The following is a 15182-nucleotide window of genomic DNA, read 5'->3' as shown; positions in this document are numbered from 1 at the left end:
GAACACCCCATTCCCCAAGGAAAACAGGAGACACAAATTAGCTGCTGTGCCCCCGTCAGCGGTGCAGAAATCCAGTGGAAATTTCCATCAGAATTTTAACTTTGAGGGGCACCTGGGTGGCTCAGTTGGTTAAGCGTCTGACTTTGGCTCAGGTCACAATCTCACAGTTCATGAGTTCGAGCCCCACATCCGGCTGTTTGCTGTCAACACAGAGCCTGCTTTGGATCCTCTGCCCCCGCCCCCCACTCTCTGCCTCTTCCCTGCTCATTCTCCCTCTCTCTCTCTCTCTCTCTCTCAAAATAAATAAATTAACCTAAAAAAAAAAAGAATTCTGGGGCACCTGGATGGCTCAGTCGGTTGAGCATCTGACTTCAGCTCAAGTCATGATCTCATGGTTCATGGGTTCCAGACCCACAATCGGCCTCTGCGCTGACAGCTCAGAGCCTAAAGCCTGCTTTGGATTCTGTGTCTCCTTCTCTCTCTGCCCTTCCCCTGCTCATGCTATGTCTCCCTGTCTCTCAAAAAGGAATAAGTGTTAAAAAATTAAAAATTAAAAAAAAAAAGAATTCTAGCTTTGAGAAAAAAACGCTTTTCCTTCCTAGAGCCAATTATGTAGAAGATTTTCTAGAAGCAGCCTCTATCAGGAAGAACTCAGACAAAGTCCCAACTCAGAGGGAAATGCTCTCTGCGCCAGCCTGAGCCTGCCTTTCCACATGCTCTTCTGAAAGCACTTTCCCCCCAGAAAATTCCATGAGCGGAAGAGCTGGACTCCAACAGTGATCTCCTAAGACGAATCCTTCAGACACAAAGAAACACACACTGGTAATTTCACCTGTGGAGAACACTTAAGGTACAGGGTGAACCCACCCAAGCTCTGGAACCAGGCTGTCCAGGTTCCAATCCCAGCTGTTCCACGACTTACAAGTATGGCCTTTGCTTCTTTACTTGCAAAATGGGAATAAAAAGAGTATTTACCTCCTCGGGTGCTTGGGAGCACTAAAAGGGTCATACAAATTAAGTATCACCATTCTATATCATACATGGCCTGAAAGGTAATCCATAAATTCTGGCTTTTCCCTCCCCTGCTAAAGCTCTGGGAACTAGCAACAAGAGAAACAGTAATAATACAGCAGCTAACATTTATAAATTACCATGTGCCAACCACCAAATGCGTTTTATATGTAAGTAAGTAAATCAATCAATCAATCAATCCTCACAGCACTATCAGCAGGGTACTATTATTACTCCTGGAGGAACCTGCTACACAGACAGGTTAAGTGACTTGCCCAAGATCACACAGCTAGTAAGTAGTAAAAATCTCCCAGGCAACTGTTAAATCCTAGGTGTCACAAGATTTTCACAAAATATCTGAGGCTTGGCGTTAAAAGACCATGGGGCAGGGGAGCCTCACTGTCCCTGAATGTGCTTTAATACACTTTTCTCACTTGGCTAATAGGAAGCCAGGCGTACCGGACAAGCACAGACTGGGTGAAAAGCCCAAGCCAGTATGTTCGCTGCCTGGTGGCCAGCTTTGTGCAGGCCCAGCAGGGAAAGAAAAGAAAGCCGGGGAGGCCTGGCCTTTGAAAGTCCTTTTCCAAAGTTTCATGGAAGCTTCCAAAGCTTCATGTTTGAGATGCACACCTGCCACTCATTTGCAGAGAGCTTTTGGGTTAATGGTAAACTCCTAAGGCTATCAAGACCTAAAAAGGGCAAGGAAAACTGATCTAACAGTGCACAGGGGATAACAGAGAGAGGTGAGCTGGGCAAAGAATCCTGATAGGATGTCTGAGCCATTAGGTCACTGGCTAATGAAAACGTGCTCTACTTCAGAAAGCTACCTCCCTCCGCTTTGATGGGAAAGAGTGAGACCTCCTCCGTCAGTCCCCGAGGCCCCCGAGCCACGCCCCGGAGCTAACCTGAAGCACGGAGGCGTGTTGTACAGGGAGCCATTTCCAGCCTGCACTTTGTAGTCCAGGACTGACGGGCACTCCCTGAGGGCGAACCCCAGCAGGTCATCACGGACGATCACCACCGTGACCCCGGCAGAGCCTACGTTCTTCTGGGCACCCGCAAAAATGACACCAAACTGAAAAAGAGAAGGCATGCTGTTTTAGATACACTTGGTCATTTTTCATAACCGTATTCAAATTTCCCAATGTCTTTCTAAAGTATGAGGAAGTGATTCTATCCTAATCTTGCTCAAAGTGCATTCTATTCTCTAAAGGCATCTCTGCCTGGGAGAGTTCAGAGGCCTGCAGGTTACACATGTCCCTGGTCCCACTCACCAGCAAGGGGCCAGCCCGAACCAATCACTACAAAGACCTTATACGTATTCCTATCACTGTATATACGCCCTTTCTACACCAAGACCAATATTTAAAATGGGCCTGGGTGGCTCAGTCAGTTGAGTGTCCCAACCCTTGGTTTCAGCTCAGGGCATGATCTCACAGTCCCATGAGTTCAACCTCCCCGTCAGGCTCTCGCTTGGGAGTCTCTCCCTTTCCTTCCCCACTCACACTGCCTCTGTCTCTCTCAAATAAATAAATAAATAAATAAATAAACCTTTTTTTAAAAAGTATAAAAAAAATGGGGCTAACTGTTCTTGGTAACCAAAAGAAACACAGTTTTGAATGCATTCGTGTTTGTATAAAAGGACAATCGGAAGATGTTGAGAAATAATAGACAAGCTGCCTGAAAGAGAAGAAAGTTTAGGCAACAGATGTTTAAAGGAACTTCAGAAAATTTTGTCACGTAAGATCCAGAATCCTCTCCCACATCCTCCCATGAACGCTTTGAACGCTTTATAAATATCAAACGCCATCCCAAGGATAAGGAGGGAAGACAGCCGGGCCTGATAGGGAGTACTTTATAGTTGACACTGTTTAGAATTGCCAATGCGCGGCAACTGGTCATAAAAAGTGGATTATTCACAGAATGTGGTATAACCGCACAACGGAAGATTATTCAGCCTTAAAAAGGAATGAAGGTGCGACCCCTGCTACCGCGTGCATGACCCCCGAGGACATTTTAAGTGAAATGAACTTGACACAAAATAACAAATATTGCCTGAATCCCCTTCTATGAGGGACCCGGAAGAGTCCAATTCACAGAGGGTGGTGGCTACCAGGGCCTGGGGGATGACTGAGCAGCATTCCAGCTTGGGAAGACAAAAAGTTCTAGAGACAGATGGTGATGCTATTTGCACAACAGTGTGAATGTACTTAATGCCAGTGAACTATATACTCAGAAATGGTTAAGGTGGTAAATTTTACGTTATGTATATTTTACCGTAATTTTTTTTTTTTAAAGGCAGGCTACCATTTAGTGAGTTTGTTTTTAAATGCTTTAAAGGGGGCGCCCGGGTGGCTCAATCGGCTGAGCTTACAACTTTGGCTCAGGTCATGATTTCATGGTTCGTGGGTTCGAGCCCCCATTGGGCTCTGTGCTAACAGCTCAAAGCCTGGAGCCTGCTTCAGATTCTGTGTCTCCGTCTCTCTCTCCGCTCTCCCCTGTTCACGTTCTGTCTCTCTCCCTCTCAAAAATAAAATAAGCATTAAAAAAAAAAAAAAAAAAAAAGGAAATGCAGGGCGCCTAGGTGGCTCAGTCGATTGAGCATCTGACTTCGGCTCAGGTCGTGATCTCGCGGTTTTTGAGTTCAAGATCCGTGTTGAGCTCTGTACTGACAGTTCAGAGCCTAGTGAGCCTGCTTCAGATTCTGTGTGTATCTCTCTCTCTGTGCTTCCCTGGCTCGCACTCTGTCTGTCTCCCTCTTTCTCTCAAAAATAAATAAACATTAAAAAAAAAAAGTAAATGCTTTACTTTTTGCACCCGCTGGTTGCATTCAGCTGAGTGCTGTGCTCCCCCGTCCACCCTGGTGTGCCACTAGGAAAGGCTATATGCCCTGTTGATGCTCTGGGAGTTGAGATGGGCTCACGGCCAGGTGCAGCTCCTTCACACATCCCCTGAGCTTGGATAATCTGCATTTTCCCTGGAAGACAGCAAGCTACTCCCACTGCGTTGGCCCAAACACTTCCTAAGAGGGACCCTCGAAGGCAGATAAACTCCCCGAGGACTCCAGTGTGACCCTGTGAAGCAATCATTAACACAGGGTAACATCAAGACGTAAGCATTCGGACAACCCACAGGAAATAAGCAACAGTCGGCCCATCGCTGTGAGCTGCCCTGGCTTCGGGGTCTCTGCTGGCCCAAGACGCTCTGGGCCTTTCCGTGTCCTGGTACGTATGTTAAAATGCTCTCACGGAATCCGAGACACTGGGGTGCCCCCGCCAGGCTCTTTTACACTCTACCTTGGAAACATCCACTGGCTTGGATAGGAAGTTTGAGGACATGTCACAAACCAGCACTGCTCCCTCGACGTCTGGGATAAAGTCAAACTCCACTCCGTGCACAGTCTCGTTGGCGCAGTAATATACATAGGAGGCATCGGGGCTCAGCTTCCAGGTGCTTGGATCTGGAATTTCTACCACAGAAGAAAAGGTGGAGACTCTGGACTTTCATTCTGCCTTCCTTGTGTAGATGGGACTGACACACTTCCCCTAGCAGCAAAAGGCTCATCCCAAAGCCCTCCCAAGTGAAACCACCCTATCCATCTTGCATTATAATCCCCATCAACAACCTAAAAAGATTATGAATCCCACCCCTTTGACAGTTATTGGGGGTAACTCATCTTCAAGAATGGTGTGGTGGGTATTTGTCGAGTTTTTTCTCATTACCCAGCATCCATCTATCCTATATGTCCACTGAGTTTCTTCGTGAGGCCCCAGCCTCCCCAGCTCAGCCCACGTAGCTCCAGTGTGGCCAATTCCACTTGCAGTCACATGACTGATTGGGAATGGAACACAGGAGACGTCAGACTCTAACTGGAAATGCTTGAGCAAAGGCACTGAAACTTGGGAGAACAGAAGGTCAGGAGCATCTTCTAAAAGGGAATATAGCTTTTCTGACTGTGGAGCCACCACAGAGGAGACGAGGGGAGACACCAGGACCTGCAGGCACTTGTTGGAGCCCTTGACCAAGCCATTCCTGAAGCCAATCGGCCTCTAGGTTTTCAGGTGAGAGAATCTATGAATACTCTTTCTGTAGCAGCCAGTGAACAATCTTAACAAGTACAACCATCTAGTCTGAATGGTACCAAACCAACTATTGACCAGAAGAAGGAATTAAAAACTGCTGGTTGCCCTTGGCGGGGGTAACCTGATATCTAAGGAGGGACTACCCACCCATCAGCATTTGTCAGCATTTCATTATCACTGTTGAACTCAGATCCCAGCACTTACTCGTGTAACTCCCAAGTTTGGGGTGGACGATATTCACGGTCCCAAACTTCTTGGCTTCTTCGGCGGCCTTAGCTGACCAAGATCCTGTCACCACATAGTCGGCACACCTTCCTGCTTTCAGGCCAATCAGGTTTAAGGGGACAGCACTGAACTGGCCAGACCCACCTCCTTGCACAAAAATCACCTTGTAGTTGTCTGGAACGGCTCTGGGCAGAAGTACATGTGATGGTAAACAGAGACACACAGGGCGCAAGAATGAGTGATGCTCTCTACCAGCACTTTACCCTGGGTGGATATACTACAAGAAATATGGTAAAGTCCCCCCCCCCCCCCCCCCCCCGCAGCTTTGCCTTCCCCAATCCAGTCACTTATCTATTCCCTCCTTGGACAACCATTATCGGGCTCTGTGTGGAAGCCTATGGGGAATGTTTGGAGGGAAGTCAGTAACACCCTGCTGGTCATCTTCCTACCACTCTCAGACTACATGGTTCAAGGGAGGCCAACCCTCGCTCCAGCAGAAGAGCTCATGACCCGAGCTGGCCAGTGGGGTTTGGTTCTGAGACCTTTGCTCAAACTTCAGGAAAAGGGGAACGCTTTCTACTGAGGGAAAGGATAAACCGGCTAATCCTACAACCCCTGGTGGCCACCTGGTGAAGCCAACACCTAAAAAAGCAGAGCCAAAAGATGAAGATAAAGACCTTCCTGAACATCACCTAAATCACTCCTTCACTTTACGGTTACACACGGTAACACACCCCCTCTTTCACTTAAGCTAAGAGCTGGGCATCTGTCACTTACAACCAGAAGTCCTAAAAATAGATATGTGCTGGTCCATGCTATGAACCATTCGGACGGTGATAAGGATCGTAGATAACGTTTTAGGCCTAAGCATGTAATCACATACGGACATACATCAAGACTAACAGGGGGGCACCTGGGTGGCTCATTTGGTTAAGCGTGCGACTTCAGCTCAGGTCATGATCTCAAAGTTTGTGAGTTCGAGCCCTGCGTTGGGCTCTGTGCTGACGGTGCAGAGCCTGGAGCCCACTTTGAGTTCTGTGTTTTCCCCTCTGTCTCTGCCCCTTCCTCAGCCCACCTCACACTCTGTCTCTCACTCAAAAATAAATAAACATTAAAAAAAAAAACAAGACTAACAGGGAAATTTCTGGACTCCAGCATAGAAAATGAAGATGATGGTTGGAATGGCTCTAGGCAGTAAGAGAAGCCCAGCTCCAGAGGGACTAGACCATGGAAACTGGACCCAAACCTTTGAGTAAGGTCAGAGCTTAGAAACAGGTATATGGAAGGCAGATGGCTACAGACAGGTCCAGCACCAAGGTAAGAACCAAAGGGCAGGGCAACCCGAGAGGGTCCTGGGGAATGGGTGCTGTGCAAATATCTGGTCCTGAACTATGTCTGCCTGTGATCATCCAGTGCCTACTGCCAGGTCTCATTGAGAGGTTCTAAACATGAGGTTCTCAGCAGCTGAGAGGGTTCCAGGTCTATGTTATTCAGATGCCAGACAGATAAGAAGGCCAACACCTGGATGGAAGGACAGCAGATAGAGACAGAGCAGACAGGGGTACAAGGTAGGCACTTGGTTAGAATAAAGGACAGGCCCATAAACTGAACTGAGAGTCCAGTCCCAGGAGGCTCACAGCCCACATCTTCTGGGGCCAAGGTTCCATGAAGCACAGGATTATGCTGTGGACAGGACACAGGACCCAGCAGGCAGACCCGGTGAGTGAAGTCACGTGAACGATTACTGGTTCTGACCACTCGCATTGCACTGGGCTTCTAGGGGCTCCTCACAAAAGTGTCCCCAAGCCTGCCCCATCTTGAAGCATTTCATCAAGGCAATTTAAAAGGAAGTAGTCCATATAATTCCAATCTTGTTAACGAAATAATGCAAACATGAACCCTAAAATGTTAATAATAATTACCTCTGACTGATAGGGTTATGGATAGTTTAATTCTATCCATAGTTTAACTATCCAGTAGTTTAAATTCTAGTTTAATTTGTGATATTCAGGTTTTCCCCTAAACTTTCTACCATGAACATGCACCAGTTCTATGAGCAGAACGAAAATGTGGATTCCCCCCCACCCAAGATTACCATATTCATAACGTTTATGTGAATATGTATAGATAATATATAAATCTCTCATTTAAACAGCAATCTATTTATAAGTAAGGTTTCCTCTGGGTAAGGAGAATGGTACAGATAAGCTAAGAGGGACCACCTGAGAAGTTCCTGGAGTGAAGAACTCTTAAAATTACCCAAAAAGTTTGCAAAAGATGAAGTTTCTACAGAGATTCTGATTCAGCTGGGCTAGAGAGGGGCCCTGCCCTTAAATTTTTTAATACCTCCCCGCAGCCAGGTGATTCTGACAGGTGGTCTGAGACCCACATTTTTAAGAGCCAGTAAACTAACCAAGATGACCATTTCTTTGTTATCTAAATCCCTATTAAGCCTGAAAAATCTTTCTTAGATATAAAGATTCCAAATCTTTGGAAACACCACATAAAATAAAAACACACAAACACAGGAGAGCAAACAAACAAAAAAAGCATGATGTACTAATTTAGTGACTTTGGGAGAATCTTTAAAAGATTATTTTTAATTATGAAATATTCTTAACACACAGCAGAGTAAATACTATAACAGACACCCAGGTATGTGGATTATCGAACAAAAGTAACGAATTTGGTCTTTAAAATTTTGAACTTACAACAATTCCCGCACAAGATTCTCTGTGTTGTTAATAATCTTGGCAAAATCTGATGACCTGTGGCTCATTTCTGTGGAAGGAAAGAAAAACAAGAAAACGCAGTTCCAGTTCAAAACCAAATGAACAGAAGGAACTTTAGAAGCAAGTGCACAATTTGCAAATAAAATAATAACGGGAAATTGCAGTGATTTTGCAAATTGTGGGCCAAGGCTCACTTAGTTTAGGGGAAAAATCCAAACTGATTTTCCAATTGCAAACATTTGAGCCTTACAGCCACAGCGGAATGATTTTTCAAGTTGCATGCTCATTAAATGAGCCATTTACTAATTCATCCTTCCGTCCCTGCGATTTCTCACAAACACGAACCCGTGCACAAAGGCTACAAACAGCAGCACAGGCAGCAGCAAAGGCCCAAGAACAGCAGCACAAATTTCCGCACTGCGGCTCTCATTTCACAGAAACCCACGTATTCGTCCCAAACCCACAGGAACAAAATTTAATAGCAACAAGCATGCAGTTAACCCTATGATCTCTTAATACTATGTGGCCTTTGGAATTACCTAACAAGAAAAAGGACATTAAATTTTCAAGAGGAAATTTTTAAATTCCAAGGTTCTCTTCCTCAATAATGTAAGAGAAACTTAATGAAATTATTAACGCGCAAGATCTTGAGCAAAGGCTTGTAGACCTTTAAACATTTACTGAGTTCATTTGTAAGTATAGCCCAGGCTGTACAATGAATGTGAGGCAATACTATAAAGGTTCAGAGCATGGTGAGGCATGTGATCTCCGATGGTATGAACAGCAAAAACCAACCATGAAAGGGTAAGCGGAGAGGCGAGAACCCCTCACCAGCATGGGTACTGATTTCAAAACTGCTTCCATCAATCATGCGACCAAAATTACTAAAACTTAAAAATAGATCTACAAAGGCCTAAAGGAAGACCGAGGGGAAAAAATTCGAGGCTTGATGCATTTTAATCAGTTTCCTTTGGAACCTGGATATTCAGAGTCAAAAAGTAAATCTTACCAAGAACACTAATCCCAATTCCTTTGTAGTCTAATAATTCCTTTTGTATCTCTAACAATACCTAGGAAAAAACAAGAGAAAATAAAATGATTTGGATATTCTGTGCAGAGGACACCCTCTGGACATCAAAGAGAGGGAGTCCACCCACAGGGTCTGTGAGGTCCGGAAGCTTCTGTCGTGCCCACGGCCAATCCCCTTCCTCCCATCCACCACACAGAGCCCTACTAATGCAATTTACACACAAGTTAAGTGTGAAATTATGTAATGCGATTGATGTTAAAATACAGCTTTTCTGGGGCACCTGGGTGGCTCAATCAGTTGTGCGTCAGACTCTCAGCTCAAGATCTCATGGTTCATGAGATCGAGCCCTGCATCGGGTTCCACACTAATGGCACGGAGCCTGCTTGGGATTCTCTCTTCCTCTCTGCCCCTCTCCCACTCGCTCTCTATACTCTCTCTCTCAAAATAAATAAAAATAAACTCTAAAAAAAAATACAGCTTTTCCAAAAGCATGAATTTATTTAGGTATAAAAATTCATCTGTATTCAAAAAATAAAGTTCAAATAAAGAATTTTTCTGATGACAACCCTCAGCTGTCAAGATAAGACCTCTGGGAAAAAACGGACGTGCTAGAAAATATCCCCTCCACTATCACATTATTCACTCTGAAAGCAGAAATATAACAAAATGCATAAAGTTCTGGGTTCAAGGAAAAACAAAAAAAGTCGGTGAGGCTGAAATTAAACTGATAACTCAATTTTCCATCTTTTTAGTCTTAAGGTGCTCAAATGGAACAGGGTGGGTGTGCGGGAATTAGGAAGAGCCTGCTGTGAATGAAGGGGCTCCTGGGTGGCTGTTGGTTAAGCGCTGGACTCTTTTTTTTTTTTTTTCAACGTTTATTTTTATTTTTGGGACAGAGAGAGACAGAGCATGAACGGGGGAGGGGCAGAGAGAGAGGGAGACACAGAATCGGAAACAGGCTCCAGGCTCTGAGCCATCAGCCCAGAGCCCGACGCGGGGCTCGAACTCACAGACTGCGAGATCGTGACCTGGCTGAAGTCGGACGCTTAACCGACTGCGCCACCCAGGCGCCCCAAGCGCTGGACTCTTGATTTGGGCTCAGGTCCTAATCTCACCGGTTCCTGAGATCCAGACCCCTGTTGGGCTCCGAGAAGCCTGCTTAGGAGCACGTGCTCTCTCTCAAAATAAATGAACATTTAAAAAAAAAAGAAAGAAAGAAACACCTGTTGTGAAAGATTAATGGTCAGGGGAGGTAATGACATACCGACAGAGCCATGAGGGGGATATTCCTATCCCCGATGCGCAGATGAGTAATATCAGCCAAGGCTCTGAGGGCTATGCACCTGGCCAGCCCTTTGACCCCTCTCCTAAGATTACTGCAGTCCCTTAACCACATTCTACCTTACAGGGACAACTGGGCGGGGGAGACCCAATTTACCACCAATCCCAAAGAGTCAGGAAATGGGGCATGGCTCACCAAACCTTACAAAACACAGCTGGCTTGGGGGGAGCCCCATTGATGTTTTGTTCCTCCAAAGTAAGTAAAATGCAAGTAACTACACACTGAAAAAAAAAAAAACAAAAAAACACCAATCCTTTATTTATTTTTCTTAAAGAAGGAAGATAAAATCCTATCAGAGATGAATGTTAAAGTGTGAAATGACATGATATCTGGAATTGGCTTTATTGTTTATTAATTTTTTTTAATGTTTAATTATTTTTGAGAGAGAGAGAGAGAGCTACAGAGAGCAAGCGAATGGTGGGGGCAGAGAGACAAGGAGACACAGAATCCGAAGCAGGCTCCAGGCTCTGAGCTGTCAGCACAGAGCCCGATATGGGGCTCGGAGCCTAGTACCATGAAATCATGACCTGAGCCGAAGTCAGACATTCTACTGCCTGAGCCACCCAGGCGTTCCTGGAATTGGCTTTATTATTTTTTTTTAATTTTATTTTTTAATGTTTATTTATTTTTGAGAGAGAGAGAGATACAGAGCACAAGCAAAGGGTACGGGCAGAGAGACAGGGAGACACAGAATCCAAAGCAGGCTGCAGGCTCTGAGCTGTCAGCACGGAGCCTGACATGGGGCTCGGATCCAACCAAGAACCATGAGATCACGACCTGAGCTGAAGTCAGACGCTCTACTGACTGAACCACGCAGGCGCCCCTGGAATTGGCTTTAAAATCATCACAGAGCCTGTGGGGAGTAAGAGCGTGCTGGAGGAGGGAGTACTGAAACAAGCAAGACTGGCAAAACGTCCACAGAATTCAAAATCCTCAGAGATGGGTCCATGGATTTCACTGTATTATTCCCTCTCTACCTTTGTGTATGTGCAAACTGTCATGAAGTACAAAGAAAGGGGAAAAATGCCCTGAAAACATACATTAAACAGGTGAGATAAGCCCTCTGTAGAGGCTTCCTGCCATCAGAGGTTTCCTCGAAAGACAGAGGCTAAAACAGGATGGTCATAAAACAATCTAAACTGGAGTGTAATTTGTCTAAAAAAAAAAAAAAAAAACTTTTTGAGAGAGAGTGCGCACGCGCACAAGCAGGAGTGAGGGGCAGCAGGAGACACAATCTTAAGCAGTCTCCACATTCAGCGCGGAGTCTGATGCCAGGCTCCATCCCACCAACGTGAAATGATGACCTGAGCTGAAATGAGTCCGATGCTCAACGGACTGAGCCACCCTGATGCCCCTGAAAAAAACAACATTTTAACAATAAAGAATTAAACAAAAGTTTCCTTTGGCAAGGGCGGGGTGTGGGGGGAGCGGGTGTCAAGAATTTGTCATTGTTGGGACACCTGGCAGCTTGGTCAGCAAGCATGACACTCTTGATTTTCAGGTCGTGAGTTCAAGCCCCACTTTGGGTATAGAGATTACTTTCAAAAAAGAAAAGAAATCATAAAAGCTAGCATTAGAAAAAAGGATTTGTCATTATTCTGTAAACTACCGGATGCTTATTAGCATTGGCTGAACAAATAAACTTTAGTGAATCCATCTTTGAACTCCTGTTTAAGACTGGATTTCTCACAAAACAGATGAACACCGGAGAAGAGAAATAAAAATAAAACAAGATAAAAACAGAGAGGGAGGCAAACCATAAGAGACTCTTAAATATGGAGAACAAACTGAGGGTTGCTGGAGGGGAGCTGGGTGGGGGGATGGGCTAAATGGGTGAGGGGCATTAAGGAGGGCACTTGTGATGAGCACTGGGTGTTATATGTAAATGAATCACTAAATTCTACTCCTAAAACTAATACTACACTAAATGTTAACTAACCTGAATTTAAATAAAATCTTGGACAAACTACAAAAAAAGACTGGATTTCTCTTACAGACGGTATCCCCTTAAATGAGGTTATAACCCAAATCATTACAAAGAGTTTTAAAAGACTTCTACCCCAAAATCATGCCCCTCTACCCCAGTGGAGTTTCTTTAGCTGCAGAGTACAATCGCTTTTGTGGGTCACAACTAACTTTTTTAAAGTTTATTTATTTATTGGGGCGCCTGGGTGGCGCAGTTGGTTAAGCGTTCGACTTCAGCCAGGTCACGATCTCGCGGTCCGTGAGTTCGAGCCCCGTGTCGGGCTCTGGGCTGATGGCTCGGAGCCTGGAGCCTGTTTCCGATTCTGTGTCTCCCTCTCTCTCTGCCCCTCGCCCGTTCATGCTCTGTCTCTCTCTGTCCCAAAAATAAATAAACGTTGAAAAAAAAAAATTTTAAAGTTTATTTATTTATTTTGAGAGAGAGACAGCGAGCGGGGGAAGGCCAAAGAGAAAGGGAGAGAGAGAATCCCAAGCAGACTCTGTGCTGTCAGCACAGAGCCCAACACAGGCTTGAACCCACGAACCGTGAGATCATGACCCTAAGCGGCTATCAAGAGTCAGACACTTAAAGGACTGAGCCACCCAGGTGCTCCTCACAACTAATTTTTTAAATGAAATAGAACAGACTAGAGTGGAATAGAATACAAAACTATGTATGTTGTAGTTATTTAGGCCAAATATTTCATAAGACCTTAATATAAGGCTTTCATTATAATTATATGCATGTATTTCGTCATTTTGTAAAATATATTTTCCATTGTGGTCACAGTCAACAGTAAAGTTTGAAAACCTTCTCTAATCCTAACAATTCAATCAAATCAAAACACATAAAAAGCAACATCTGCCACTTCCTTCCACCCACCCCCTCCCCCACCCAGAGAGGGCATCTGAGGGCAAAAATCTTCCCAGGAAAACAATAATTACGTTACTGATGATCACAACTGCCATTTTAAAAAATGCATAAAGAAACTGCACAAGGAGGGGTGCCTGGCTGGCTCAATGGGTAGAGCATGGGACTCTTGATCTCAGGGGGGCCTGAGTTCGAGCCCCTGGGGGTGGGGAGAGATTACTTAAAAAAAAAAAAAAAAAGAAAGAAATTGCACAAGGAACAAATAGAAGATTCCAAAACAGAGAAGGGACAAAGGTGAGGCAGGTACAAGAAACGTTTGCACAGCTCTGACAGGGAAGGAATCTCACCTAAAACCGACTGTAATAGGTGAGAAAAAACAAGCCCTGTTCTCTCAGCTACCGCGAGCCCTGCCCCTAGAAATGCAAGAAATCCTTTCCCTTCTAAAATTGTAAGATTCTCTGTTCGTACAACACAGAGGAAGCTCTATCCCGGGGAGATTTCTACTCTGTTCAACAATAGATAATTGTAAAGCACTTGGCTATGCCTCATGTTGCAACAACATATTATCAGTCATTCTGGTTAGAAAAATAAAAATATAACAGCAGCGATAGCAGTTTGTCAATCAAGGCAAATCACAAACGGCCTTCTTCACAACTGGGGAGTGGGGGGGGGTGGTGATGAGGAAAGGAGGAATGGGTGTTGGGGGAGGAGCTGGAAGCTGGCTTGGTGCCTAGGAAGGCAGGGAGTCAGTTCCACTTGGACTTGAAAAGTCTGGTTGTGGCCCCAGGGAGAATTCAATCATCCCATTTCCTCCAAAACAAAGTGAAGCTAACTGGGCAAGCAGCCCAAAGCCTAACAGAATTTGAATACTCGAATGCTTTTAGGAAACAAGCCAGTTAAAAAAAAAAAAAAATCTACGCGTGGAACAGAGCTGAAATAAAGGTGGCGGGGGGGGGGGGGCAGCTTCTCGAGGGGAACAAGGAAAGGGTGGACTGAAGGCTTTCAGATTTACATTTCTGAAAAGCAACGTTCCCAAGTGCCGGCTAATCCAAACACTCCTTACGAGGAGGGGTCATGCGCGGGACTCCAGTTTGCCATCCCCTCCAGTTAACGCGATCCTCATTCACCATTCATTCAAAGTATCCATTCACAGATCCACTCGGCACTGCCTGGCTCTCAATGCCGGCCGGGCAAGGCGAACGCAGAGATGAGAGCTCTTGCCTTCCCGCCGCGCCCCGGGGCCAGCCCAGGAGAAGGCACAGCACCGGAGTCTGCAGGTGCGCCGCACGGGCGAGCCGAGTCGTGCACGCCGCGCCCAGGGCAGTCGGCGCCAGGGGCAGCTGTAGAAGCAAGTCGCCGAGTTTCCTTTCCCCCAGATGCATTCTTCCAGAAGCCCACTTGCGAGGGATCCTGAACTGGGCATGCACTCTGTTGCAGAACGCTCGGAAGACTCCGAGTCGGGAGAGGGGATCCGAGCGCCCCGCCTCAGAGATACACTGCCAACCGCGCGCGCTCCCGCCCGCACCGCACTCTCGGCTCGCGCTCGTGGGGACTTACCGAGCGCGGCAGCTTGGCAGGCCCGGGCCCGAAGTTGACCACCTGCCTCCGGGCGCTCATGATGCGGCAGCGCAGGAGGCGAGGGATAAACGAGAGAACTGACCGCGTGGGCAGCGCAAGTCTACTGCTGGCTCAGACCTTCTGCCTCCTCCCAGCGCCCAGTCGGCGCCCCCATTGGCCCGCGCTGTCGCAGGCCCTGCGCTAATTGGTTCGCGCTACGGGGCTCGCATCCCCATTGGTCATGCGCCTCAGCCAAGGCCCAGGAGCAGTTGCTCCTCCTCTCGTCTACTGTCTCAGCTCCTCTCTTTCTGATCAGTGCAAGGCGCGCGGGAGATTGCACCAGCCGCCCAGCTCGGCAGAGTGCCCGCCC

The 15182-nt window shown here is 46.2% G+C and overlaps 1 protein-coding gene across 2 annotated transcripts in view; it reads right to left on the bottom strand.

Moving 5' to 3' along the window:
• PSAT1 (phosphoserine aminotransferase 1) overlaps positions 1-14897 on the bottom strand; it is a 33282-nt gene extending 18385 nt beyond the window's left edge. For both annotated transcript variants that reach the window (XR_006966225.1, XM_047102514.1), the window contains exons 1-6: positions 14813-14897; positions 9060-9120; positions 8030-8099; positions 5298-5503; positions 4308-4480; positions 1917-2086 (exon numbers count right to left, since the gene is read on the bottom strand). Coding sequence is in view for 1 of the 2 variants with exons in the window: in XM_047102514.1 (XP_046958470.1) it covers positions 1917-2086; positions 4308-4480; positions 5298-5503; positions 8030-8099; positions 9060-9120; positions 14813-14872 (740 nt within the window). In the remaining variant the exon portion in view is untranslated. The remainder of the gene's footprint in view (positions 1-1916; positions 2087-4307; positions 4481-5297; positions 5504-8029; positions 8100-9059; positions 9121-14812) is intronic.
• Between the last annotated feature and the right edge of the window lie 285 nt (positions 14898-15182).

The sequence above is a fragment of the Lynx rufus genome, unplaced genomic scaffold (genome assembly GCF_022079265.1).
Source record: "Lynx rufus isolate CCGP_SWC_20201006 ecotype Redwood Valley unplaced genomic scaffold, mLynRuf1.p SCAF_10, whole genome shotgun sequence".
Taxonomy (NCBI): domain Eukaryota; kingdom Metazoa; phylum Chordata; class Mammalia; order Carnivora; family Felidae; genus Lynx; species Lynx rufus.
The sequence above is the reverse complement of the archived record's forward strand: the minus strand, read 5'-3'. Positions and strand labels throughout refer to the sequence as shown.